This window comes from Schistocerca cancellata, chromosome 2 (assembly GCF_023864275.1).
Source record: "Schistocerca cancellata isolate TAMUIC-IGC-003103 chromosome 2, iqSchCanc2.1, whole genome shotgun sequence".
NCBI lineage: Eukaryota > Metazoa > Arthropoda > Insecta > Orthoptera > Acrididae > Schistocerca > Schistocerca cancellata.
The window spans coordinates 281,107,933-281,135,638 of record NC_064627.1 but is presented as its reverse complement, the minus strand read 5'-3'; the positions used below and the strand labels follow the sequence as shown (position 1 = coordinate 281,135,638).

General features: G+C 37.7%; 1 protein-coding gene across 1 annotated transcript in view; it reads left to right on the top strand.

Moving 5' to 3' along the window:
- LOC126161621 (sphingomyelin phosphodiesterase-like) overlaps positions 1–21,243 on the top strand; it is a 137,586-nt gene extending 116,343 nt beyond the window's left edge. The window contains exons 9-10 of the mRNA XM_049917582.1: positions 14,276–14,466; positions 20,856–21,243. Coding sequence (XP_049773539.1) covers positions 14,276–14,466; positions 20,856–21,018 — 354 coding nt within the window. The 3' untranslated portion in view covers positions 21,019–21,243. The remainder of the gene's footprint in view (positions 1–14,275; positions 14,467–20,855) is intronic.
- Positions 21,244–27,706: the final 6,463 nt, after the last annotated feature.

Sequence of the window (27,706 nt, the reverse complement as noted above, 5' to 3'; positions counted from 1 at the left end):
CCCATACAATAGTTTGAAAGTGGAGGAGAGCTAGACCTAGGCATATGGAGTATTTTTAATATTTTGGAAGACAAATGGCAACTTGTATGTAGCATCAAAAAAAGTTCTAGTACCGATCCTGTTAAAAACCTGTGTCATACTGACTTTTAAATCATTTATTGAAAAAAAAAGCCACCTGACTGCACTATATTTTTCCTTCCCATAAGAGCTAGGACTGGTATGGGGTGGGGGACAGGGGCTCCCCTTGCCCCTGCATATGCCCCCCCCCCCATGTATAACTCACAATTTTACTTGGGATCTTAGAGAGTCAGCCTGGTGAGTTGACATCTGCAGCTGTTGTATGGGAACCAATCAGCTACAGCAGTGTGGTCAACACTCACTTGCTGCCCTCTCTGTTTGATGTATAATTCCTGGCAACATTGCATCTGACAAAGACAATTTCCACAGTATACCCCCCCCCCCCCCCCCAATGAGGAACATTTTGACTGGTCACTTTCCCCATTGCTCTTTCCCTTTAGTACAATAATCATTTATGTGGTTCATGGCCATGGCTTACGAAAATTTAGTACATTAGTTCTTCACCTGAATACATAGTCTGACAAGAAAAGTGAAGACATGATCAGAAGTCAGTGTAATTATATCACATCCACACAATTGGTGTATATGCAAATGACTAGAGTTGCAATTCTCTGTAACAGGTATTTTTCCCGCCACAGTGTATTTGTATTGTTCATGTTTAGTATTGTTTGCAGGCCTCAAGGATATACAAGGGGTATGAACAGCACTAGGTATTGAATGATAACTTTAAAGGACACACAGATCCCACATACTCATGTGAGACATTATTATCTGCATCTGACAGAATTTGAAAGAGGCCTCTTTGTGAGTCTCCATTTGGCCGGCTGGCCACATTGTGCAATATCTAGATATGTGGTGCGTTTGGATGTGATAGTGACCTAATTTTTGGCTGCATGAGACTGTGATGGCAGGTATACTTATCATCAATGTTCAAGTCATACGTCAGAAGGAAGGATCTCAGTATTATGCACCAAGCACATCGTATTCCCTTCAAATCCATACCACCAACATACTGTGTCATTGCACACTGTGGGTCAGAAACTGGACTAGGACATCACGATCTCATTCATTGTCCCAGCTGCATTTGGAGTGGTGCTATTGCTGGGAAACATGAACTCCTGATGAACTTCGTCACATCGCGTTTAGCAGTGAGTCATGGTTCCGCACTACTCAAGATGACCACCATCAACAAGTATGATGGCAACCTGGGAAGAGGTCCCTTTCTTCCAGTGTTTTGGAGAGGCATTGTGATGTTAGCCCTTGTGCCATAATGTGGTGAGCCATCAAGTATGATTTCAGGTCACAGCTGGTAGTGATTGAGGAGGCTCTGAGTGCACATGATGTATGGACATCTTACATCCCCACGTGTTACCTCTCATGTGAAATATCTTTGTGCTACTTTTCAACAGACATGGAATGTTCCTTTATAACTGTCTATGTCATGTTGAGGTACTTCCATAGCCACGAAGATCCCTAGATCTGTCCCCAATAGAACATGTGTAGGACCTGTTCAGATATCAACTCTGTCCCAGTGTCAGTATCCAGAATATCAGGGATCAATCACAGCAGTTATTTCCACCAATGGCATGTTTCCTGTTGATTTGTTTGAACACACCTCACTATTTCTGCCTGTGTTGCACAAAACACTCAAACACATGGATGCATGTTTTGCAATGTGAAGTAAGTAAAGCATTTGAAAAAACTTAAAAGCTTCACCACACCTAGTTCTCCCCCCCCCCCTCCCCCCACCCTCTCCACAGACCAAACTCCCAACACTATGTAGGAAAAAATGGTACCATGGTACCTCCAGCTTATCTTCCATTCTCTTAATCCCTAAAGCCTAAAGCTGCCTCATTTCTTCACACCTTTCATCACTCTCTCATACATGCCCTATACAGTTTCCACATGACTTTCCCCTCCTTCCACTCTTCTCAATTTGAGCAATTAGTCCTAAACAAATAGTGCTGCTGCAGGTGGGTTTATTTTGATGTCTGTGTCCAAAAGTGTGTACCAGTTCTAAAAGCAGAGCAGTAACTTGAAACCTTGTTGTCTTTGTGCTGTTAAGTGTGACTGTGTGCCACACTTTAGCTAGCTATAGGTATTGATTGCTTTTCTCATTTTTATTTGTTGTTTCCATCCTTAGCTTTCTGTTATTAAATATACAGATGGTCCCACTTATCTTGACCATCTTATCTGTTTGTCCAGATGCAAATTACAAAATGTTTCAAGCAAATGTTCTTTAGCTGTCAAGGGGGACATCAATCAGCATGACTGCCTTCATTGTAGCTTTGTTGTTTACAAAGATATGGACAGCAGTATGACTTTTTTAAATGGATCCCTCTATTTTTTATTTGGTAATTCATTTCCTCTCCTAAAGCCATATTCAAAAATGTATCATAGCGTACCATTCAGTGAAACACAATGTTACTAATTACATAACACAACATTGACTTTAAGCCCTGAATCAAAAACTCATCCACTTGCTGGAGTTGTCAGAAAACAAATGAAAACCAAGTAAAAACACAACACAAAATTGACTTTGACTGTCCTGTACCACTGCCCAGGAGTAGAACATTCAAAGGTGCTCAAAGTGGTGACCCGGGCACTGATACGCTGGTGCACTCATTGAATGAAAGAATTATTTACTGCCTCCAGTGTTGCCAGCTGAAGAGAATTACAAGCAAGCATGATATGTTTCTGCATGTCCTCTGGAATTGTTGGAATATCACGATAGATGTCTTTAATGCATCCCCAAAGAAAAAAGTCCAGAGGATTTAAATCAGGAGACCTAGCAGGCCACATAACTGTTCCTCCTTGACCAATCCATCTGGCAGGATACCTTTGGTTCAGAACACAATGTGCATGCAAGGCATTATGTGCTGGACATCCATCGTTTTGATACCACATAAGCATTCTGGTTCTTAGCAGCACTTCATCCATAAGAGAAGGAAGAATTCATCTGAGGAAGTTGGCATATGCTGTGCTGTTTAGACTACCATTGATGAAATAAGGGCCAATAATTGTAATACCAAGCATCCCACACCAGATGTTAACTCTCCATTGAAGCTGATGTTCCACCTGTATAAGCCATCATGGATTGTCGCTGGACAAATAACGCATGTTCCTTGTATTTACCTGTCCTCAATTCAATTTATTAGCATCATCAAAATGACATAGGACTTGTCAATAAACATTACAATTTAAAATACATGTACATGAAAATTTATAATTGAATTTACTTGTTACTTAGACATTACAATTTTAATAGAACTATACGAACATTAACATAAAAATATACAAGTAGGATAACAACACACAAAGCTAGTGATTCTCATATCAAAGATTATTTCCATTCTTACATTAACACTGTTTCACACTTTCATAGAAACAGCAAGTATTTAAATGTGAGCAATTAAACATATTTATTATGTCAGGGAAATATTAACTGCACTTTTATTGTCAATGATTCATAAACTCTTCAATACTGTAAAAACTATTGCTCAATAACATGTTTTTTAATTCTCTTAAATATGTGTAGTTTTGGTATTATTTTTAGTTCTTTGTGGAGAGCACTGTAGAGGATTTTGAGTTGGTATAGTACACTTTTGTGATACATAGCTGTTTTATGAATTTCTCTGTGGAAATCATTCCTATTCCTCGTTTCGTAGTTTTGAAATTCTCTGTTTAACATAGAAAATTCCTCGTGTTCTTTTAAGAAACATATGCTTTCATATATGTATAAGGACGGTAGTGTCATGATTTTTAACTCTTTGAAAGCATGCCTACAAGAGTCTCTATATCCTATACCTTTTATTACTCTGACTGTCTTCTATTGTAGTCTAAATGAATGTTTTGTTAGACTGTTGTTCCCCAAAAACTGTACACCGTATCTTAATAAACTGTGCATGAATGACAAATAATCACATAACACTGTTTTAATATTACATGAGCTTTTAAGCATTCTCAGTATATAACATATATCTAAAAACAAAGATGTTGAGACTTACCAAACAAAAGTACTGGCAGGTCAATAGACACACAAACAAACACAAACATACACACAAAATTCAAGCTTTCGCAACAAATGGTTGCTTCGTCAGGAAAGAGGGAAGGAGAGGGAAAGACGAAAGGATGTGGGTTTTACGGGAGAGGGTAAGGAGTCATTCCAATCCCGGGAGCGGAAAGACTTACCTTAGGGGGAAAAAATATCTGCTTGTGTCTGTGTATGTGCGGATGGATATGTGTGTGTGTGTGCGAGTGTATACCTGTCCTTTTTTCCCCCTAAGGTAAGTCTTTCCGCTCCTGGGATTGGAATGACTCCTTACCCTCTCCCTTAAAACCCACATCCTTTCGTCTTTCCCTCTCCTTCCCTCTTTCCTGACGAAGCAACTGATTGTTGTGAAAGCTTGAATTTTGTGTGTATGTTTGTGTTTGTCTATGTGTCTATTGACCTGCCAGCGCTTTTGTTTGGTAAGTCTCATCATCTTTGTTTTTAGATATATTTTTCCCATGTGGAATGTTTCCCTCTATTATATTTATAAGTATATAACTTGTTTGACTTAATTTTTTGTTCAATGATATTACATGCTTTTCCCATCTTAAGTGTTCATCAAAGCATACTCCCAAGAACTTAGTGTATGAGGCTTGTTCAATCTTACACTTACCCAGTTCTACTGTAAGGTTAGTTTTTATTTTATTTGTAATATGTCTGAATTTGATCCACGTTGTTTTTTCGGCATTAACAATAAGTCTGTTTTCATTAAACCATGTGTCTGCTTTGTCTGTTGCTAATGTGACTTTTTCCTGTAAGTCAGCTTCACTATTTGCTTTAACAAACAGACTTGTATCGTCAGCAAACAGTACAGCCTCTGCTTCAGATAGTTGACTTGGTAGGTCATTGATACATATTAAAAACAGTAATGGCCCTAATACAGATCCCAGGGTTCTCCGTACAAAACTCTCTCGAATCTTGATGAATATGTCCTATCTGCAAGGCTTATCTCCACCTTCTGATACCTGTCCAACAGATATGATTCAAACCATTTGTGGGCAACTCCATGTATCCCATAGGCATATAACTTCCTAAGCAGTAACTTATGGTCGATGACATCAAAGGCCTTTAATACGTCTAAAAACAATCCACAATTTAATTCCTTTCTATTTATGGAATTTAGAACAAGTTGCAAAAAATTGAAGATAGCTGTTTCAGTTGATTTTTTTTACCGATACCATTTTGTGCATTAACCAATATTCTATTCTTTATAAGAAATTTGCATAGTCTATGATACATTATCCTTTCTATTATTTTTGAGAAACCTGACAACATTGATAAAGGTCGAAAGTTACTAACATTATACTTATCACCATTGTTGTAAAGTGGCTTTATAGTTGGCATTTTAAGTTTTGATGGAAACACCCCTGTCTTAAAAGATTCATTTATAATTTCAGTTAGATGTGAGGCTATGTTTCTTGCACTTTGCTTAATGACTTTGTCAGGAATCCCATCACACCCACATGACATTTTATTTTTTAACTTATTTATAGCATTTAGTACCTCTGATTCAGTTACTAGATAAAGGAACATTGTCATGCCATTCATGGGGATTTTTACCTTGCTATTGGAATTGCATTTAGTTTTAATTAAATTTATGGCTATATTTGTGAAATGTTTGTTAAATATGTTGGCAATCTGAAGTGGGTCCTTAACAGTTTTACCCCCACTTTTAATGACAAAGCTGTTATCTTTTCTTTTGTATCTACCTATATTTTTATTTATTACCTCCCAAGTTGACTTCATTTTGTTGTTACCTTTCTCAATATATGAATCAGTATCAAGCGTCTTAGCTGCTTGAGAAGGAACATTCATCGGTAAATAGAACATTGGAGAAGAAGTTTGGGTTGGCGAGGATTTGCTGCTGTGCCCACTGACAGAACTGTACACAATTCTGGAAATCATTCCCATCCAATTCTTGATGTAGGTGTACATGGTAAGGATGGAACTGGTGACATGTAAGAATACAATGTACACTGGTTTTAGGAATACCAGTCTCATGTTCAAGCTGTCATGTGCTCACATGTGGATTCGTAGCATCGGTAGTGAGAACAGTAACTACAGCAACTTTGTCTGTGCGAGAGCTACGAGATTGTGTTGTCATAGGTTGAAACTTCCCATTTCCTGAAGTGTCGCAAGATGAGGAAACATTCATTGGGAAGGGGGGTTCTTGTCAGGATATTGCTCTCTGTACAGTTCTGCTGCCTGTGTAGCATTTCGCCTTCCTTCAACAACAACAGTAAAAAAACATTATGGCGATGCAGTTTGTAGGAAGGACAGTCTTTACTGTATGCCTACTCTACACAACAGTATTTGAAAGGACTAAACTACTGTACTAAATGTACCCTTACATAAGAAAACAGTAGTGCAATTACTGTTTTGCTAGCTTACATTTCCCATAGATGAGTAGCATTTCTACCTTCTCTTCGTTGGTGTACATTCTGCTCACACAATTCTTCAATTGATGATGGTTGATGGAATGACAGGTGTGCATTCTACTTATGTTTACATTTGTCCTCTGCCAACATCAGCACGTGGCTGTGTTCCATTACCCCGAGTACCTGCACTAAGTGCTGGGAGCATCAACGTCAATGTTGTGTTATGTAATAAATAATGTTGTATTTCAGTGAATGGTACAATGAGATACACTTTTGAATAGGTCTTTAGGAGAGGTAATGAATTAAAGAATAAAAAATACAGAATGCCATTTAAAAAAGTCATACCGCTGTTCATATATTTGTAAAAAACAAACCTACAACGAAGGCAATCATGCTGATTGATGCCCCCTGGTGGCTAAAGAATATTTGCTTGAAATATTTTGTAATTTGCATCTGGACAAACAGTTATTTAAGGTGGTCAATATAAATGGGACAACCTGTATATATTAAATATATAAATCCTTGTTCAAATTGCTACATCATCTTCCATGAATTCCTTTTCAGAATAATACTACGTCTTTATTATGACATTATAGTAGTAAATCAAACTCAAATTCAATACTTTCCTGATTTTGAACTTATTATAATTCTTATTACTGTCTCCTTTAGAATAAAGTTTTGAAGAGTGTGTGGGGAAATTCAAAATTTCCTTTCTGTCAAGCTGTTTTGAGAACATTAATTTTCGCATGTGTGGTGCATACTGTACAAAAAAAAGGTATAGTGGGTAGATATTTAGAATAGAAAGTTAGATGTAAATTATAATTCTTGAAATAGGTGGAATGCTACTCTCTGACAGATGAGAAACTATTTCAAATATCAGTTTCAATAGAATTAATCACATGCAGTGTAATATTACAAACAAAAACTGATACTTACAACACAAATTAAATATGTGTACAACAATTCAAAATATTCTATTTTGTGTTGCTGCAGTTTAAGTACTACCTTTATAAGAGATATAACATACAGTAAGTCATATTAGTCATATTCTTTCACCCAGTTCACCCCCCCCCCCCCCCCCCCCCCAGCTCACTCGGGTCACAGTGCCACGACAAGACATCTGCCTGAAAAAATGAAACTGTGTGTGTGTGTGTGTGTGTGTGTGTGTGTTTTTGTTAGAAACTCTGTTAAAATCAGCAGCTTTTCCCATTCCCTCCCCATACAGTAGTGCAAATGGTTCGTCTTTATCCCAAGCATCTCTTATATGCCTTGTGTATTAGGAATGGGCCATAGTTAATGTAACTATCAACATAATACTAGTATTAAGTCTTATCTATTAAGCAAATTATACATTCCATGTTGGACCCATTCTAAAGTCTTAGAAGGGTAAGGATCACTGTTCACCAATCACCTTATGGTTCATGGTGTAGCAATTACACATCACTCTAGATGTGGATGTTTCTGGTGTGAAAGGATTACCCATCATTCTCTGACATATCCCAAGGTATTCCTGACTGATTTTTACTGTCCAAATCACAAGTCAGCATAATCTTTTCATTTGAGAAACAGGGAAGCTAGTCACAAATTACAGATAGTATGGTCAGGTGTTGAACACTGTGAAACCCCAAAATATTTAGGAGTGACACGTGATAGATCTATTGCCTTCAAAAAGCACTGCATGAACTGCAAGTCAAAAATTTCCACCAGGAACAATCTTCTACAGAAACTGACCAGACCACAGGAGGTTCTCAACCAGAAACTCTATGAACCTCTGCAGTGGCATTATGATATTCTACAGCAGAGTATGCATATCTTGTTTGGTATAATTCAACAAAGGCCAAACAGATAGACATGGTTCTCAATGACACATGCAGAATCAAACAAGGTTGTCTGAAATCCACACCAGTCACATGGTTTTACCATTGTGCAGGAACAGCACCACTTCCTGTTCAAAGATAAATAGCTATGAATGAGGAAAGAGAAAAAGTGGAGCAGGAGAGAATGCTTCCTCTGTATGGCCAGATCCACATCCACAATAACTGAAGTCAAGAAGGAATTTCCTTAAAACATCAACTGCATTTAGAAGCACAGCTGAAAAAACTAGATTGCAACTATGGAGGGATATGACCTACCTTCCCCCAGCTGGAAAAGAGTTCCAGAGAAGATGCCCCCTGACTATGATGAGAAATGGATGACTAGGAAGTCTCTGAATAGACTGAGTCTGGAGTTGCCAGATCAAAGGTTAATTTGGCGAGATGGGGCTGTACTGATCAAGATTATATACAATGTGACTGTGGAAAGAGAACAGACTTTTCATCATTTGCTTCAGTGCCAACTTCGTCCAGGCTCCTGAACAGAAGAGGAAATCCTTAAGGAACAGAAAATGCATTGAAAGTGGCCAAGTTTTGGGCAAAAGTAGTAAGTCATAACTGTGTATAATAAGTATGTTTGTGATACAAGAATAAATAAAGCACTTTAGAAATACAAATAGAAAATAATAGAATATGTATGTATGTCAAATTAAATACATTTATTGTTGTGGTCTTTAGTCCAAAGACCGGTGTGATGCAGCTCTCTGTGCTGCTCTATCCTGTGCAAGCATCTCCATATTCAAATAACTACTGCAACCTACATCCTGTAGAACCTGCTTACTGTATTCACCTCTTAGTGTTGCTCTACAACTTTTATCACCACGCTTCCCTCCAGTACAAAACTGATGATCCACTGACATCTCAGAAAGTGTCCTATCAACCGATCCCTTCTTTTAGTCAAGTTATGCCACAGATATTTTTTCTTCCCAATTCTATTCAGTATCTCTCTCATTAGTTATGTGATCTGCCCATTAATTTTCATCATTTTTCTGTAGCAGCACATTTAAAATCTTTTATTCTTTTCTTGTCTGAACTGTTTATCATTCATGTTCCACTTTCGCACAAGGCTGCACTCAATACATACACCTTCAGAAAGGACTTCCTAACACTTAGATTTGCATTCCACATTAACAGATTTTTCTGCTTTTCCTGTCGTTACCAGTCTAGTTTATTTCAGTCATCATCTGTCATGTTATTGCCCAAATAAAAGAACTCGTCTACTACTTTCAGCATCTCACTTTCTAATCTAATGCCCTTGGTATTCTCTCATTCCATCACCCTTGATTTGCTTTTGTTAATATTCATTTTATATCCTCCTTTCAAAACATTGTCCATTCCATTCAACTACTCCTCCTAGTCCTTTGCTGTCTCTAACAGAATTACTATGTCACTGTCAAATTACTTAAAAAAATTTATTTCGTATTCCTGAACTATAGCTCCTCCTCCAAATTTTTCTTTGATTTCCTATCCATTCACATAAAAGCTGCCACATATGACAACAAGAATTCTACAGACTTTGTTAATATTTTTTGTTTTGCTGAGAAATTCCATCAAAAATCAATCTGATCATCAGTCGGCAAGACTCTCCGGAGGAGAAACACCCCTCTGAAGATGTCCAGCACAGCTCTAGATGAAACGTTAGGAGCTGAAGAGTTTCATGGACCACGACCTTACATCCCGGAAGGTTTACCAAAAAATTATTTGAATGTTGAATTTCAGTAGAATACTTCTCTTCTACCTTCATTTATGTCTGTACTCCACAACTTGTCATTCAGTTTGGTATGGGTCAGATACATGGTGTACCAGAATTGTTTCTCACTCCACTGCTTGCTCATTCCCCTTTCCTGTACAATAATTTAAAAAATGGATAGGAAGAAATATGGTTACTGTTTTTCTAAATAGATCCATTTTACCCTCATAATCATTATATAAAATATAATTTGGAAGAAGAATTATATTTTTTATGCATACTGGCAATCAGTCTCTCAAAATTTTGAGAGTTATGGTCTCTGCAAGCAATGCATAGTGTGTTTCTTACACAGCCTCCTTGTGTTATCAGGGCATTCACTACCCAAAATTCATCAGAAAAAACTTGTTTGTGTGTGTGTGTGTGTGTGTGTGTGTGTGTGTGTGTGTGTGTGTGTGTTGTAGCTTCAACTTTCAATCCTTTCCTTCACAAACTTACTGTAGGAAAAAAGAGAATTACAGAGAGCAAAAATGACACCTTATTTTTGTAACCATTTAATAACTATGAAAATAGAAGCATACTCTTTACATTTATCATCATAATACCAGTTAACATAAATATCTTTTAAAGTTTAATCTTCTTTGTTCTTTATTTGCTTAGCTATTGAAAATGACTGAAGTTTTTTTCATTATTAACAATGACAACCCCCCCCCCCCCCCCCCCCCAAGAACCATGGACCTTGCCGTTGGTGGGTAGGCTTGTGTGCCTCAGCAATACAGATAGCCGTACCGTAGGTGCAACCATGACGGAGGGGTATCTGTTGAGAGGCCATACAAAAATGTGGTTCCTGAAGAGGGGCAGCAGCCTTTTCAGTAGTTGCAGGGGCAGCAGTCTGGATGATTGACTGATCTGGCCTTGTAACACTAACCAAAACGGCCTTGATGTGCTGGTTCTGCGAACGGCTGAAAGCAAGGAGAAACTACGGCTGTAATTTTTCCCGAGGGCATGCAGCTTTACTGTATGATTAAACGATGATGGCATCCTCTTGGGTAAAATATTCTGGAGGTAAAATAGTCCCCCATTCGGATCTCTGGGCGGGGACTACTCAAGAGGACGCCGTTATCAGGAGAAAGAAAACTGGCGTTCTATGGATCGGAGCTTGGAATGTCAGATCCATTAATCAGGCAGGTAGGTTAGAAAATTTAAAAAGGGAAATGAATAGGTTAAAGTTGGATATAGTGGGAATTAGTGAAGTTCGGTGGCAGGAGGAAAAAGACTTTTGGTCAGGTGAAGACAGGGTTATAAATACAAAATCAAATAGGGGTAATGCAGGAGTCAGTTTAATAATGAATAAAAAAAAATAGAAGTGCGGGTAAGCTACTACAAACAGCATAATGAACACATTATTGTGGCCAAGATAGACATGAAGCCCAGGCCTACTACAGTAGTACAAGTTTATATGCCATCTAGCTCTGCAGATGATGAAGTAATTGAAGAAATGTATGACGAAATAAAAGAAATTATTCAGATAGTGAAGGGAGACGAAAATTTAATAGTCATGGGTGACTGGAATTCGGTAGTAGGAAAAGGGAGAGAAGGAAATGTAGTAGGTGAATATGGATTGAGGCTAAGAAATGAAAGAGGAAGCCACCTGATAGAGATTTGCACAGAGCACAACTTAATCATAACTAACACTTGGTTCAAGAATCATAAAAGAAGGTTGTATACATGGAAGAAGCCTGGAGATACTGACAGGTTTCAGATAGATTACATAATGGTAAGACAGAGATTTAGGAACCAGGTTTTAAATTGTAAGACATTTCCAGGGGCAGATGTGGACTCTGATCACAATCTATTGGTTATGAACTGTAGATTAAAACTGAAGAATCTGCAAAAAGGTGGGAACTTAAGGAGATGGGACCTGGATAAACTGAAAGAACCAGAGGTTGTACAGAGTTTCAGGGAGAGCATAAGGGAACAATTGACAGGAATGGGGGAAAGAAATACAGTAGAAGAAGAATGGGTAGCTTTGAGGGATGAAGTAGTGAAGGCAGCAGAGGATCAAGTAGGTAAAAAGACGAGGGCTAGTAGAAATCCTTGGGTAACAGAAGAAATACTGAATTTAATTGATGAAAGGAGAAAATATAAAAATGCAGTAAATGAAGCAGGCAAAAAGGAATACAAACGACTCAAAAACAAAATCAACAGCAAGTGCAAAATGGCTAAGCAGGGATGGCTAGAGGACAAATGTAAGAATGCAGAGAGTTATCTCACTAGGGGTAAGATAGATACTGCCTACAGAAATATTAAAGAGACCTTTGGAGAAAAGAGAACCACTTGTATGAATATCAAGAGCTCAGAGGGAAACCCAGTTCTAAGCAAAGAAGGGAAACAGAAAGGTGGAGGGAGTATATAGAGGGCCTATACAAGGGCAATGTACTTGAGGACAATATTATGGAAATGGAAGAGGATGTAGATGAAGATGAAATGGGAGATACGATACTGCATGAAGAGTTTGGCAGAGCACTGAAAGACCTGAGTGGAAACAAGGCCCCGGGAGTACAGAACATTCCATTAGAACTACTGACGGCCTTGGGAGAGCCAGTCCTGACAAAACTCTACCATCTGGTGAGCAAGATGTATGAGACAGATGAAATACCCTCAGACTTCAAGAAGAATGTAATAATCCCAGTCCCAAAGAAAGCAGGTGCTGACAAATGTGAAAATTACCGAACAATCAGTTTAATAAGTCACGGATGCAAAATACTAACGCGTATTCTCTACAGACGAATGGAAAAACAGGTAGAAGCTGACCACGGGGAAGATCAGTTTGGATCCCGTAGAAATGTTGGAACACATGAGGCAATAATAACCCTACAACTTATCTTAGAAGCTAGATTAAGGAAAGGCAAATCTACGTTTCTAGTATTTGTAGACTTAGAGAAAGCTTTTGACAATGTTGACTGAATATTCTCTTTCAAATTCTGAAGGTGGCAGGGGTAAAATACAGGGAGCAAAAGGCTATTTACAATTTGTACAGAAACCAGATGGCAGTTATAAGAGTCGAGCGACATGAAAGGGAAACAGTGCTTGGGAAGGGTGTGAGACAGGGTTGTAGCCTCTCCCCGATGTTATTCAATCTGTATATTGAGCAAGCAGTGAAGGAAACAAAAGAAAAATTTGGAGTAGGTATTAAAATCCATGGAGAAGAAATAAAAACTTTGAGGTTCGCTGATGACATTGTAATTCTGTCAGAGACAGCAAAGGACTTGAAAGAGCAGTTGAACGGAATGGACAGTGTATTAAAAGGAGTGTATGAGATGAACATCAACAAAAGCAAAATGAGGATAATGGAATGTAGTTGAATTAAGTCAGATGATGCTGAGGGAATTAGATTAGGAAATGAGACACTTAAAGTAGTAAAGGAGTTTTGCTATTTGGGGAGCAAAATAACTGATGATGGTCGAAGTAGAGAGGATATAAAATGTAGACTGGCAATGGCAAGGAAAGCGTTTCTGAAGAAGAGAAATTTGTTAACATCGAGTATTGATTTAAGTGTCAGGAAGTTGGTTCTGAAAGTATTTGTATGGAGCGTAGCCATGTTGGAAGTGAAACATGGACGATAAATAGTTTGGACAAGTAGAGAATAGAAGCTTTTGAAATGTGGTGCTACAGAAGAATGCTGAAGATTAGATGGGTAGATCATATAACTAATGAGGAGGTATTGAATAGAATTGGGGAGAAGAGGAGTTTGTGGCACAACTTGACCAGAAGAAGGGATTGGTTGGTAGGACATGTTCTGAGGCATCAAGGGATCACCAATTTAGTACTGGAAGGCAGTGTGGAGGGTAAAAATTGTAGAGGGAGACCAAGAGATGAATACACTAAGTGATTCAGAAGGATGTAAGGTGCAGTAGGTACTGGGAGATGAAAAAGCTTGTGCACTATAGAGTAGCATGGAGAGCTGCATCAAACCAGTCTCTGGACTGAACACCACAACAACAACAACAACAACAACAACAACAACAATGACAAGAAAAAGCTATTATTTTTGCAGTCAATAATGTTTGTATTTCCTATCATGTTTGTATTTTACCGTAAATTAATTAAAAAGGAATGGAGCTAATCTCAAAAGCATTGACACTTTTAAAACCCTGAACAAAAATGGTAAGAATGCACTCTGCAGCAATTTTTTTTATTTCAAATACAGGCTGTTGTGGATTACACTACTTGGATGTTTAATCTTACTGAAGCCAACCTTGACCCTGATAATGAACCTAACTGGTACAAACTTTACTCTTTCCGAGAAGCTTATGGCGTGGATTCTATGAATTTGACTGAATTGGACAAATTAGTCCATCGAATGGCTGGGACTCCTGAGATCATACAACAATACTATGGGTAAGCTGAATATGTCATTTCCTAAATTAGTGATAGACAAGCCAAAATTGGATATAATTAAAAGTACATATGTCCTTTGTTGACCAGATATATGGACATAATCTGCAATCTGAAAGGAATTAGATTTGTAACTATACTATATATTGTTTTAAATGCATCTTATGGGGTATACTTACGACATTTTCTAATTTTATGAAATGTTCTTTATTTATTTACTTAGCAAAAAGTATTGTTGATGATATGTGTGTCTCTCTTCTTGGATTATTTCGCTGCAATTCTCATTAATATAAATGCATTTGATTTCTTTTTTGATAATTTTTCATATACAGGGCTTCTATAAATGATTCATTCATTTTCAGATTTCTACATTAACCAAAGTATTACATGTACAAATTTGATTGATGAATGAGTAGAACTGTAACTTTGATGAGTTTGCATTTTGCCCACCTGTTGGTATTGTAAGTGCAGTATCTTGGCAATCTGGCAACAAAGCAAGAAAATAGTTTGTGTGTATTGACACATGAGAGATGTTGATCTGTTACAACAGTGCAGCATGTATTCAGAAAGGATTACCAAAAAAGAAAAAAAGGCAGGGCACCACCTCAGCAGAGCATCAATGGTTGTTTCTTCCTAAATGATGAACTTCCATATTACTGAATTGGGCATGGTGGTGAAGATGATGCAACTCTGTTCCCTCAGCCCCAGTGTCATCTCACCTAATGCCTTGTGTCTTTCTTCCTTTGGAGATACATTGAGGAACATGTTTACATACCTCCACTGCCAAGATCAGTGGGACAACTCAGGAACGCTGCTGTGATGACCGCAGATAGGATGTTGCTATATAAGGTATGGGATGAACTTAGCTATCACTTGGATGTGCATTATGTGACCAGATGGACACTCATAGAACATTTATTGAGTACAAAATGTAAACTTGGTGTGTTAACAGTTCTATTTATGCACCTATTTGAGTTGCACATGTAATACTTCAGAAAATATAGAGCTTTGAAAATGAATGAATCATTTAAAGTTGTCCTATATTTCAACCATTATGAAGATATACATTCAGTATTAAGGCTTCAGGTTTCTAATGAAATACACGTTGTTACTGAGCCACTTAACATATTTAATGTGGGTGCCGGACTATGAGTCAATCAATGTTCTTTGCCTTTTATCAGGTAAGGTAAACTTACATCATGAGCAGTCTTCCAGCTGCAGTCTCGTACCTTATTTAATGGATTATAAGACCCACTTTTATCTTTGAAAACTTGTCTCTAAAATTCAGTTGCAGCTTATACCCAAAATCAATATAAAAATATCCAGCATTTGATTTAATATTCCTACCTATCTTTATCTGGCAACATTGGATTCAACTAGCAACAACAATGGACTGATGTGACAAACATGAGTTGCAGGGACTCATAAGCTTGCTAGCACTGTCTACCTCCCACCACACCATAACAAACCTAGAACATTCTATAGCCTATGATGCATCATCGCAGTCTAAGGTGACACTAAACTTGAACTGAAAGTGATTAATGTTATTGTTAACAAACACAATATTTTTGTTAGTACATAGTTTTGTAATGGTAAAAAAATGTATTCATACGATGTGTGCTATAAACTGAAAGTAATAGCATATGCAGAAGAACATGGAACAGTCTTTCAATAAGTGCAGCATTAGTAACGCTCTCCATGGCAGTGGAGACCATCTTATATGTGAAAAGGACAACAATGATGATGAAGAGGTAGAAGAAGAAGAAGAAGAATGTTCAGATGACAATTTTCAGGGGTTTTAAAGGCCAGTTCAGTTTTATAAACTAAATTTTTTTTAGTACAGCTTTGCAATCTAATAATAAAAATGTTATTTTTTTAAAAAGTGCTTAAAAATTAAAATGCATCTTGTAGTCTATTAAATATGGTAGATCTTTTCTCTTGCTGGTCCTCATATATTTGTAACTCCAAGTAGCAAGCAATTTCAGTTCGAAGGTAAGTCAATATTAGCACACACTTTACTAACTGAAAACTCCATTCAAACCACAATATCATGAAAAAGATAGCTCACTATTCACCAGTTAGAGGAGGTGCTGAAATGCAAACAGGCATAATGAAAGTCTTTTTAAATATTTAAGCTTTCAGACTAAAAAGTTCTTCTTCAGAAATAGAAAACACACATACATCCACACAAGCACAACACGCACACACATGGGGCTTGTCTCCAGCTGCTGTGGCACAGCCATAGACCTTATCTTGCAGATAGAGTGTGATATTGCCCCCTCCCCCCTTTATCTCTCTCTCTCTCTCTCTCTCTCTCTCTCTCTCTCTCTCTCTCTCTCTCTCTCTCTGAAATTTTGGTTGCAGAGACAGACTGATGTGAAGCTCAACCTAAGGTCTAGTTTGGTTCTGATCAATAAATATTGCACCTTTCCCAGTATGAAAACCACAAGCCACACTTGGATAACATCCTATTCCCAAATGTATGTCTTATTAAGCAGCCAAATCAGATATTTTCTGAAAGTGTACTTAGCATTCTACAGCATTTACTTAACTCACAATCATTCATTCAAGTCACTTTAATGGAACATAAGAGGCATTATTTGGTCCCCCAGTTCTGCAACCATCTTGCATTCTTCAAAGTCATCTTCTGAGAAATGGGTCACAGTCAGTATTCAGGGTTTGTTATCTGCTAAGAATACAGTGTCGAGCTACCTGCACAAGCTGAAAAATGCCAACCTTACTTGGAAGAAAACACAGATATCATCAATTAATATGTATAAAACTTTTCACTTTCTCTCCTGTAAAGAATGCTTGCTAATTTGTGGGACATTGCAAACATAATTTAGTTGTTTGTGTTGTTGTTGTCTTCAGTCCGGAGACTGGTTTGATGCAGCTCTCCATGCTACTCTATCCTGTGCAAGCTTCTTCATCTCCCAGTACTTACTGCAACCTACATCCTTCTGAATCTGCTTAGTGTATTCATCTCTTGGTCTCCCTCTACAATTTTTACCCTCCACACTGCCCTCCAACGCTAAATTTGTGATCCCTTGATGCCTCAGAACATGTCCTACCAACCGATCCCTTCTTCTTGTCAAGTTGTGCCACAAACTTCTCTTCTCCCCAATTTTATTCAACACCTCCTCATTAGTTATGTGATCTGCCCATCTAATCTTCAGCATTCTTCTGTAGCACCACATTTTGAAAGCTTCTATTCTCTACTTGTCCAAACTATTTATCATCCATGTTTCTCTTCCATACATGGCTACACTCCATACAAATACTTTCAGAAACAACTACCTGACACATAAATCAATACTCGATGTTAACAAATTTCTCTTCTTCAGAAACGCTTTCCTTGCCATTGCCAGTCTACATTTTATATCCTCTCTACTTCGACCATCATCAGTTATTTTGCTCCCCAAATAGCAAAACTCCTTTACTACTTTAAGTGTCTCACTTCCTAATCTAATTCCCTCAGCATCATCTGACTTAATTCAACTACATTCCATTATCCTCGTTTTGCTTTTGTTGATGTTCATCTCATACACTCCTTTTAATACACTGTCCATTCCGTTCAACTGTTCTTCCAAGTCCTTTGCTGTCTCTGACAGAATTACAATGTCATCAGCGAACCTCAAAGTTTTTATTTCTTCTCCATGGATTTTAATACCTACTCCAAATTTTTCTTTTGTTTCCTTCACTGCTTGCTCAATATACAGATTGAATAACATTGGGGACAGGCTACAACCCTGTCTCACTCCCTTCCCAACCTCTGCTTCCCTTTCAAGCCCCTCGACTCTTATAACTGCCATCTGGTTTCTGTGCAAATTGCAAATAGCCTTTCGCTCCCTGTATTTTACCCCTGCCACCTTTAGAATTTGAAAGAGAGTATTCCAGTCAACATTGTCAAAAGCTTTCTCTAAGTCTACAAATACTAGAAATGTAGGTTTGCCTTTCCTTAATCTAGCTTCTAAGATAAGTCGTAGAGGCAGTATTGCCTCACGTGTTCCAACATTTCTGTGGAATCCGAACTGATCTTTGCCGAGGTCAGCTTCTACCAGTTTTTCCATTCGTCTGTAAAGAATACGTGTTAGTATTTTGCATCCGTGACTTACACTCCTGGAAATGGAAAAAAGAACACATTGACACCGGTGTGTCAGACCCACCATACTTGCTCCGGACACTGCGAGAGGGCTGTACAAGCAATGATCACACGCACGGCACAGCGGACACACCAGGAACCGCGGTGTTGGCCGTCGAATGGCGCTAGCTGCGCAGCATTTGTGCACCGCCGCCGTCAGTGTCAGCCAGTTTGCCGTGGCATACGGAGCTCCATCGCAGTCTTTAACACTGGTAGCATGCCGCGACAGCGTGGACGTGAACCGTATGTGCAGTTGACGGACTTTGAGCGAGGACGTATAGTGGGCATGCGGGAAGCCGGGTGGATGTACCGCCAAATTGCTCAACACGTGGGGCGTTTGGTCTCCACAGTACATTGATGTTGTCGCCAGTGGTCGGCGGAAGGTGCACGTGCCCGTCGACCTGGGACCGGACCGCAGCGACGCATGGATGCACGCCAAGACCGTAGGATCCTACGCAGTGCCGTAGGGGACCACACCGCCACTTCCCAGCAAATTAGGGACACTGTTGCTCCTGGGGTATTGGCGAGGACCATTTGCAACCGTCTCCATGAAGCTGGGCTACGGTCCCGCACACCGTTAGGCCGTCTTCCGCTCACGCCCCAACATCGTGCAGCCCGCCTCCAGTGGTGTCGCGACAGGCGTGAATGGAGGGACGAATGGAGACGTGTCGTCTTCAGCGATGAGAGTCGCTTCTGCCTTGCTGCCAATGATGGTCGTATGCGTATGTGTGTTTGGCGCCGTGCAGGTGAGCGCCACAATCAGGACTGCATACGACCGAGGCACACAGGGCCAACACCCGGCATCATGGTGTGGGAAGCGATCTCCTACACTGGCCTTACACCACTGGTGATCGTTGAGGGGACACTGAATAGTGCACGGTACATCCAAACCATCATCGAACCCATCATTCTACCATTCCTAGACCGGCAAGGGAACTTGCTGTTCCAACAGGACAATGCACGTCCGCATGTATCCCGTGCCACCCAACGTGCTCTAGAAGGTGTAAGTCAACTACCCTGGCCAGCAAGATCTCCGGATCTGTCCCCCATTGAGCATGTTTGGGACTGGATGAAGCGTCGTCTCACGCGGTCTGCACGTCCAGCATGAACGCTGGTCCAACTGAGGCACCAGGTGGAAATGGCATGGCAAGCCATTCCACAGGACTACATCCAGCATCTCTACGATCAGCAGACTTGAGTACACTGTCTTCATCATAATCTCCATTGTATCACTCACATTTGGAGGTCTAATTTTTTTTTTACCTTGTTGACATAAATGGTTGTGGTATGGCTTTTGGAGGGAGTACACTTATAGAAGTAAATTCAGTATGTGACAAGTATGGAGAGTCATTTACAACAACAGGTAGAGAGCATTCTCTGGAGTTGTGCAATTCTTACATTAATTGCACTGCAATTTTATTCTTTCATTCACATGTCATTTCAACATTTTAACAAAGAAAGCCTTATGAAATGTAAGTGGCACTAAACTGTACTCACTTCTTAGCAACTACTAAACTTTTAACATTATTTTTTGTACACTTATATGGTCCTCATACCAATTTCATAGTTAGTTGGTATTTGCTATAAATCACAATTTCCTCTTCTTGTAATTTTTTATTGCTGTAGCAAGTGTGTGTTACACACACCAGTTTTACAATTTAAAAATGCATAAGTATGAAAAAAGAAGTTAATTGAAAATATGTGATCTGAAGTACAAACAGTTAAAATGGTAAATTACTATGTGCCTCCTCTGAACTCTTTTGTTCTTTGTGGGCTTTGACATAACAGCCTAAAAGTTAATCATCTCATCATTTGTGTTACTATGTTCCAGTTTAGTTCAGTCCCTCAGAATTATTGTGTGTTTCTGAGAGAACGAGATAATGTTTTTTAATGAGATTACTGGTTCAATTCTACAAAAAATGTATCTTTTTAAAAGAGTAGTACAATAGTGTTGTGTCTGTCATTTCCAGATTTCTTGAAAAAATAAGATAACACAGTTATTCTTCAAGCAGGCATCAGTGTATTTCACTGAACAAGTTATTGATCTATAATTTCCTTTACTTTGTTTTTAAATTTAGTCAGCAACAATACTGTGATTGTACTACACAAATAGTTGAAAATTCATTTTTAAACTATATTTTGGATTAGTCAGTATACTGGCTTTTCCAATCAATTCTGATATTATCTTCATATCTTGTATCTAAAATGCATATTTTTAAAAATAGCTCTGCACTAATCAAATTTGTTTCAGATATTCTGTGAAAGAGGGAGATCCAAGCTTAGAATCAGGGTGTGATGCAGACTGTGAGAGGAGTCAACTATGTACTATTGTTACATCCTATTTCAGAGACTCTACTAAATGTGATGAATTAACAGCAAATATGCCTGTAAAAGCAGAAGTTCCAAATAAGTAATTTAAATAAAAGCCACAAAGATGACACTACCTTGTAACCGACACATTACAGGTGAAATTAGTGAAGCACTCATGTAAAAAGCTGAAAAATCACTTAATGTTTTAAAACCTTTGCAGAGCATTCATTTATTTTAATGTGACATAGATTTTGTAGCCATTCTGTGCTAGGAAGCAGTGAGTCAGTAACTATAAAAATTATGAATAAAACAAAGTTTTATTTGAAAAATATGTTTCTATAAACGTAACAAAACTTCAGGCCTTGCTCAACCTCAATCAAAAATTATTAAGCTTGTGTCAGCTTTCATCTACAGGAACTAAATAAAAATTAATGTCTTTTCTGAAACAGTTTGCTTACTTGGTTACTGCTTGAAGTTCCACAATGTATGTGTAGAATTGAAGTCTCATAATCTGAAATTGATTTTTGTTGGTAGTAATGCAGCTCTGTGATAAACACAACATTCTTGGGTTGAATTTTTCAAGATTGCAGATTCATTCAAAATAGATATTTTCATACAGAGTGATGACCAGTCTCTATCAACTGATACTTTTTTAAGTATTATTCCAATAGTAAATTTAGCAAAAACTGCCCTGCTAATATGCATCCAAAATAATGTCATTAAACAACCAAGTAGAGCAACTTTGCTTTTCAATGTTATAAATAGCAATAACACTCAGTGGTAACTTGTTTACACAGTCCATTCACTTTGTCATTAGACAGTTCACTTGTACATACACTACTTTAAAGTCCATTGAATTCACTCCCAACACAGTCATTATAGTTCATTAACAGAAACTCAGTATTTAGTGACAGTGAGCCTAACTGTCTTTCAAGTCACAATCCATCAGAATAATGCAAATCATTACTATCTGTCCTGTTATTTGTAATACGAAAGTTAATAAACCACTAGTCTGAAATAAGCATTACTGTGTGCAGTGAGCCACTGATTTCCATTAATGCAAACCTCTGGAGACACAGAACCATCTATTCCCCAAAGAGATATGTGATGTGTTTATTGAAGTTTTTCAGCAAATATTCCATCATTTTTCAGGTGTGCATTCGAGATATTTTTAATTCTACTTTCAATAATTTTGCTGATATTTCAGAAGATGGAACTCCTAAACCACACTTGTGGCAGATACTAAAAGCATTGACATTTGAAGCAATAGTGACCAATGTAGACGTAGCTGCTTATTGGGTGGCCAAACATTTAGCCTGTTTATTGAGACCTTTGTAGGTAAATATGAACATCATATCTGTAGCTCAGCTGATTTTGTTATTAGGTTAAAACTATGAAAAGTAACAACTCTGATTTATTGGTCAGATCTGACATGTTTTCCTTGTTCACCATAGCACCTATTGTTGACTACCATTGATTATCAGCAAGTTTGAAGAAGACATAATGGTGTTAGTTAAGCATGCTCTAACCTCTACTTAATTTTTATTTGACAATAAACATTTTGAACAGAATGGTGGTGTTGCCATGGGTAGTCCTCTTTAGCCCATGATGGCTAATTTATTTATGGAAAATTCTGAAGAAAAAGCACTCAACTCTGCAGTCTGAAAATCAACAGTGTTCTGGACAAATGCCGATGACACATTAATAGTTTCACTCCATAGTAAGGACAAACTGATTGAGTTCCTTGGACATCTAAATGCCATTCACAAAAATATCAATTTTATAGTTGTATGGCAAATGAATGTCTGTGTACCATTTCTAGATGTATTAGTTTGCTTAAGGAAGACAGATTTTTAGGACATATCATTTACCATAAGTCCACTCGTACTAGTTTATTCTTCCAGGCATTTAGCTGCCACCATCTTTCTCAAACTATGAGTGTACTTAAAATCTTAGTACACAGGACTCATGTAGTGTCCGATACTGACAACCTACTAAATGACCTGATACACTTGGAAGAAATATTACGTAAGACTTGATATAAAAAAATTACAAATTAAGAGAGCCAGGCCAACCAAAAGATGAGCAGGGAGATAGACATGTAAGTCTACATCCTTTCTATTGTATGTGGCAAAGTCTCTTCAAAAATTGCAAGAAAAATGAAGAAGCATAAAGTGGATGTGATCTTTCCACGAGCCAAAATGGTAGCTCTTCTGGGATCCATGAAGAATGATTTGCTTTTATGAAAGTTGGGTATATATGAAATTCCATTTAAATGTGGTAAAAGGTATGTAGAAAAACAATAAACATTGTTCAACAATGTTACATTGAACACCAGTGATACAAATGGCTCTGAGCACTATGTGACTTAGTTTCTGAGGTCATCAGTCGTCTAGAACTTAGAACTAATTAAACCTAACTAACCTACAGACATCACACACATCCATGCCCGAGGCAGGATTCGAACCTGCGACCGGAGCGGTCGCTCGGTTCCAGACTGTAGCGCCTAGAACCGCACGGCCACTCCGGCCGGCACCAGTGATACATCTGCCTCCTATAACCTAATAAATCCGCAGTGGCTGAATATTGTATTTCCACTGGCCATTCCATGGATTATGGGAAAGTAGTCTGTTCAAATGAGACAAGGGTTTCCTACTTGACAAATCATGGAAATGCCTCATTTTACGTCCGCCAAGTCAAAGAAAATATTGTCCAAGTCTTCACTGCCTGGCATTCTAACATACAGCATCCATAATAATCAACAATGTAATTCATAATTCACTGACTCTGTGCTTGCTTTGTTTTACCTGTAAATGCAGAAAGCTTTATCTATCACTGAGCTCTTCTTACTAACAGTGTCATATCTTATGCATGCATGTTTATTCCACAGTGTGTAGAGTTGTTTAAAAACTTGCAAATGACTCACTGTAAGAATAGTAGAAACGTTATCAGCCAAGATATTGGAACTAGAATTAAAAATATCCTGGATTTATGCCTGAATAATCATGGAATACCATGATATAATTGCGAATGCACTTTCATCGGAATGTTAGTTTTGTGATAATGGCACATGGATCTTAAATAGATGTTAAATGAGTGGAAGACCAATGTACCCACATTATACATTGTTCTTATCATCAGATGCTAGCCGTGCATCTTTTTTAACACTCAGACTTTCAGGGACTATCATGACTGATACAAGGATTAGTGAGCACAAGGTTGCTTAGAAAGACTGAATACCATAACATCCAAACCCATCAAAAATAAATGCAAAATATATCTGTTTAAAAAGGCAGATAATAATTAACATGATATCTTCCTAAGCAACAGTCACCATTCCTTCCAGTCTGACTATGTAGGTGTAGACTGGATATGATTGAAGTTCAGAAAAATAGTACGCTGGCAACTGAGAGATCTATACCAAGTAAATTGATAAGAGATGATACTGATTCTCCACAGTACACAAAACAGGTCAGAATATTGTTGCAGAAGTACTGAAAAAAGCATGTCACAATTAAAAGAATGAAAAATCTCCAAAATTGATGACAGTGCCACTAAAGCACGGTTGCTAAACAAGCTTTTCTGAAATTGCTCTGCCAAAGAAGACAAAGTAATATTCCAAAATTCAAATGGAGAACGACTGCTAATATGAGTAACTTGGAAGTAGGTACCTACAGTATAGTGAAGCAGCTTAAATCACTTAATAAAAGCAAGGACTCCAGTCCAAACTGTATACCACTTAGGTTCCTTTCAGATTGTGTTGATACAATATCTCCATATTTGGTAATGATATACAACCACTTGCTCAACGAAAGATCAATTCCTGAAGACTGAAATGTTGCATAGTTCACCCCAGTATTCAAGAACGAAAATAGGAGTAATCCACTGGATTAAAGATCCATGTCACGTCTGTCAATTTTCAATAGGCTTTTGGAACATATACTATGTTTGAACATTAGGAATTACCTCAATGAAGTGATTTATTGACAAAGAACCAATAGAGATTCAGAAAATTTCATTTTTGTCAATCACAGTTAACTCTTTATTCACATGAAGTAATGAATGCTATCTATAGGGGATCTGAAAATGTATCCACATTTGTAGATTGTCAGAAGGCTTTTGACACTATTCTTCACTAGTGACTTCTAATCAAATTATGGAGTATTATCTTAGCTGTGCAGCTGGATCTGTGATTGCCGGTCAGAAAGTTCACAGTTCATAGTAAGTGATGGAAAGTCCTCGAGTAAAACAGAAATGATATCTGACATTCTCCAGGGAAGTATTATAGGTCTTCTGCTTTTCCTGCTCTATATAAAGGATCTGGGAGATGATCTGAGCAGCCCTCTTAGATTTTTTGCAGATGATATTGCCATTTAACATCTTGTAAAGTCATCAGATGATCAAACCCAATTGCAAAATGATTTATACAAGATATTTGTATGGTGAGAAAAGTGCCAATTCACCCTAAATAATGAAATGTTTATTGGTTACATTATAAGGCACACAAATCTAAAGGCTGTCAATTGAATTAAATAACTACAAATTACAATTATAAAAAACTTGGAACAATCACATAAGTAATACTGTGGGGAAGGCAAACCAAAGACTATGTTTTATTGTCAGAACACTTACAAGATGCAACAGGTTTTCTAAAGAGACTGGCTACCCTGTGCTTGTCTGTCCTCTGTTAGAGTACTACTGTTCAGTATGGGCTCCTTACCAGACTAAATTGATGGAGGACATTGAAAAAGATCAAATGAGGGTAGCTCATTTTGTATTATTGTGAAACAGGGGAGAGAGTGTTATGGATATGATGATATGATATGTGAACTGGGATGGCAGTCATTAAAACAGAGTCATTTTTCGCTGTGGCAGAATCTTCTCATGAAATTTCAGTCATGAGCTTTCTCCTTGAAATGTGAAAGGAAAATGTGAAGGAAAATGATCATTGTAATAAAATAAGAGAAATCAGAGCACAGGAGACTTAAGTGTTCATTTTTCCCATGTGCATTTCAAAAGTGGAAAAGGAGAGAAATAGGTTGTATGTGATTTGATGAACCCTTTACTGGGCACTTATTTGTGAAGTGCAGAGTGGTCATGTACATGTAGATGTAGAGTTGTTGACTGTGTGCTCTCAGGGTGCAGGCTTTTCAAGACGTTCTTGTTTGTTTGATTACAGAATGCGGACCAGTGATATTTGGGAGGGAAGGGGTACTTACAGACTGGTGCAATGATATTTTGTGATCTTGAAAATAATGTTACAGTTACAAAAACCGCAGGGTGAAAATTTTGTAATGTAGATGAACTATTGTTTCCAGTAATGATTTGGTTGGAAAATTATAAAAGTTCTCAGTAATATTTGATTAGCATACTGTATGACTCCACACTGTATCATCTGCTTATGAGTTAAGTTGCCATATTTGAAATTATGTTGATTTAGTCAATTCTTTAATTAGGGGCTTAACCAAATAATGAAGGGTGGTATTTAGGTCAGAAAAAATCAGGAGAACAAGACTATAAAGTCAAATCCTGGAATCCATTAGGCATAATGGCTCAAATGGCATAAGTAATTTTAGATGTGTATGAAATTAAATTACAGATATTTTTAAATTAATTATTTTGAAAAAATTGAAATAGTTTACAGGTAAGAATGAATCAATGGCTTTATAATGAGTTGTGTTGGTACTCTCAAATCTACTGATAAACTCATACTATTTCTATCATTACACTCTGGAGTAAAATTTCAGTTTTCAGTTATTCGTCATTAACATAGTTTCCTGTGAAACTAACTACACCAGAGTAATCAATGGATTGAAAATCCCCACCCAAGTAGTAAAACAAAAAGAAACATTTTAGCCAACATTCTGGCAACTTCAATTGTATGCAATTACACAAACAGTTTAAATACATGGAAAATAAAAAATATTTATTCTAAAGATTTGTTTATTATTTACACATTCAGTTTTTATGTCACACTCATAGCTGGTGTTGGCCTACAGTGGCCGTCTTCAGATTTTACAACAGCAAAATGAAAAGTTTATACTATCACCTGAACAAGTAAAAATATTTTCACTTGTTATACTTGTGAGCTAAGTAAAGTGCTATTAAAGGTAGGATGACTCAGCTGTCTTTGGCCAGGAAACATCACCTGATACACCTGTACAACCACATGTCATTACTATTTGTGTGACCATAGATAAAAGTTATGTCTGCCTGCTCACAAAATGAATATCCTGCCATGTTTGAACAGAGCATTTTCAGTTAACTCACTACCTGTAGTACATCTGCACAATGGAAGAATTGAAACAGATGAATGATGAATGTAAACAGGTCTCTCAGCAACACAATGCCATCTAGTATACAATGAGTCAAAGACTAGAGAGCATAGATAAGTGAAGTTGCTGTGTTGTAATTGGAAAGTCATTGAACGTCAACTTTCATTAATAACCCCTTAACCAAAGCATTTTAAGACATACATTTATGGGATATTTTTCTTGTTTTAGTACAAGGAACCTGGTCCCGAAGTTTGTAAAGGATTTTTTGAAACATCATGTATATGGAACAAAAGGTATAAATATGGCATCAAAATGTACATGCTGAACAATCCAGATGCTTTTATAAATAGTACACTGTGTACAATGCTTGTTGATATGAGTGGAATATCTCAAGCTGATTATGTTACTTTACCTCTGTTAGAAGAAGAGCTGCATGATGACTATCATATATAAATGGGCAATTATTACAGTACCTTTCCACAAACTATGAAAACACATTGCACTGGGACACTAGGGT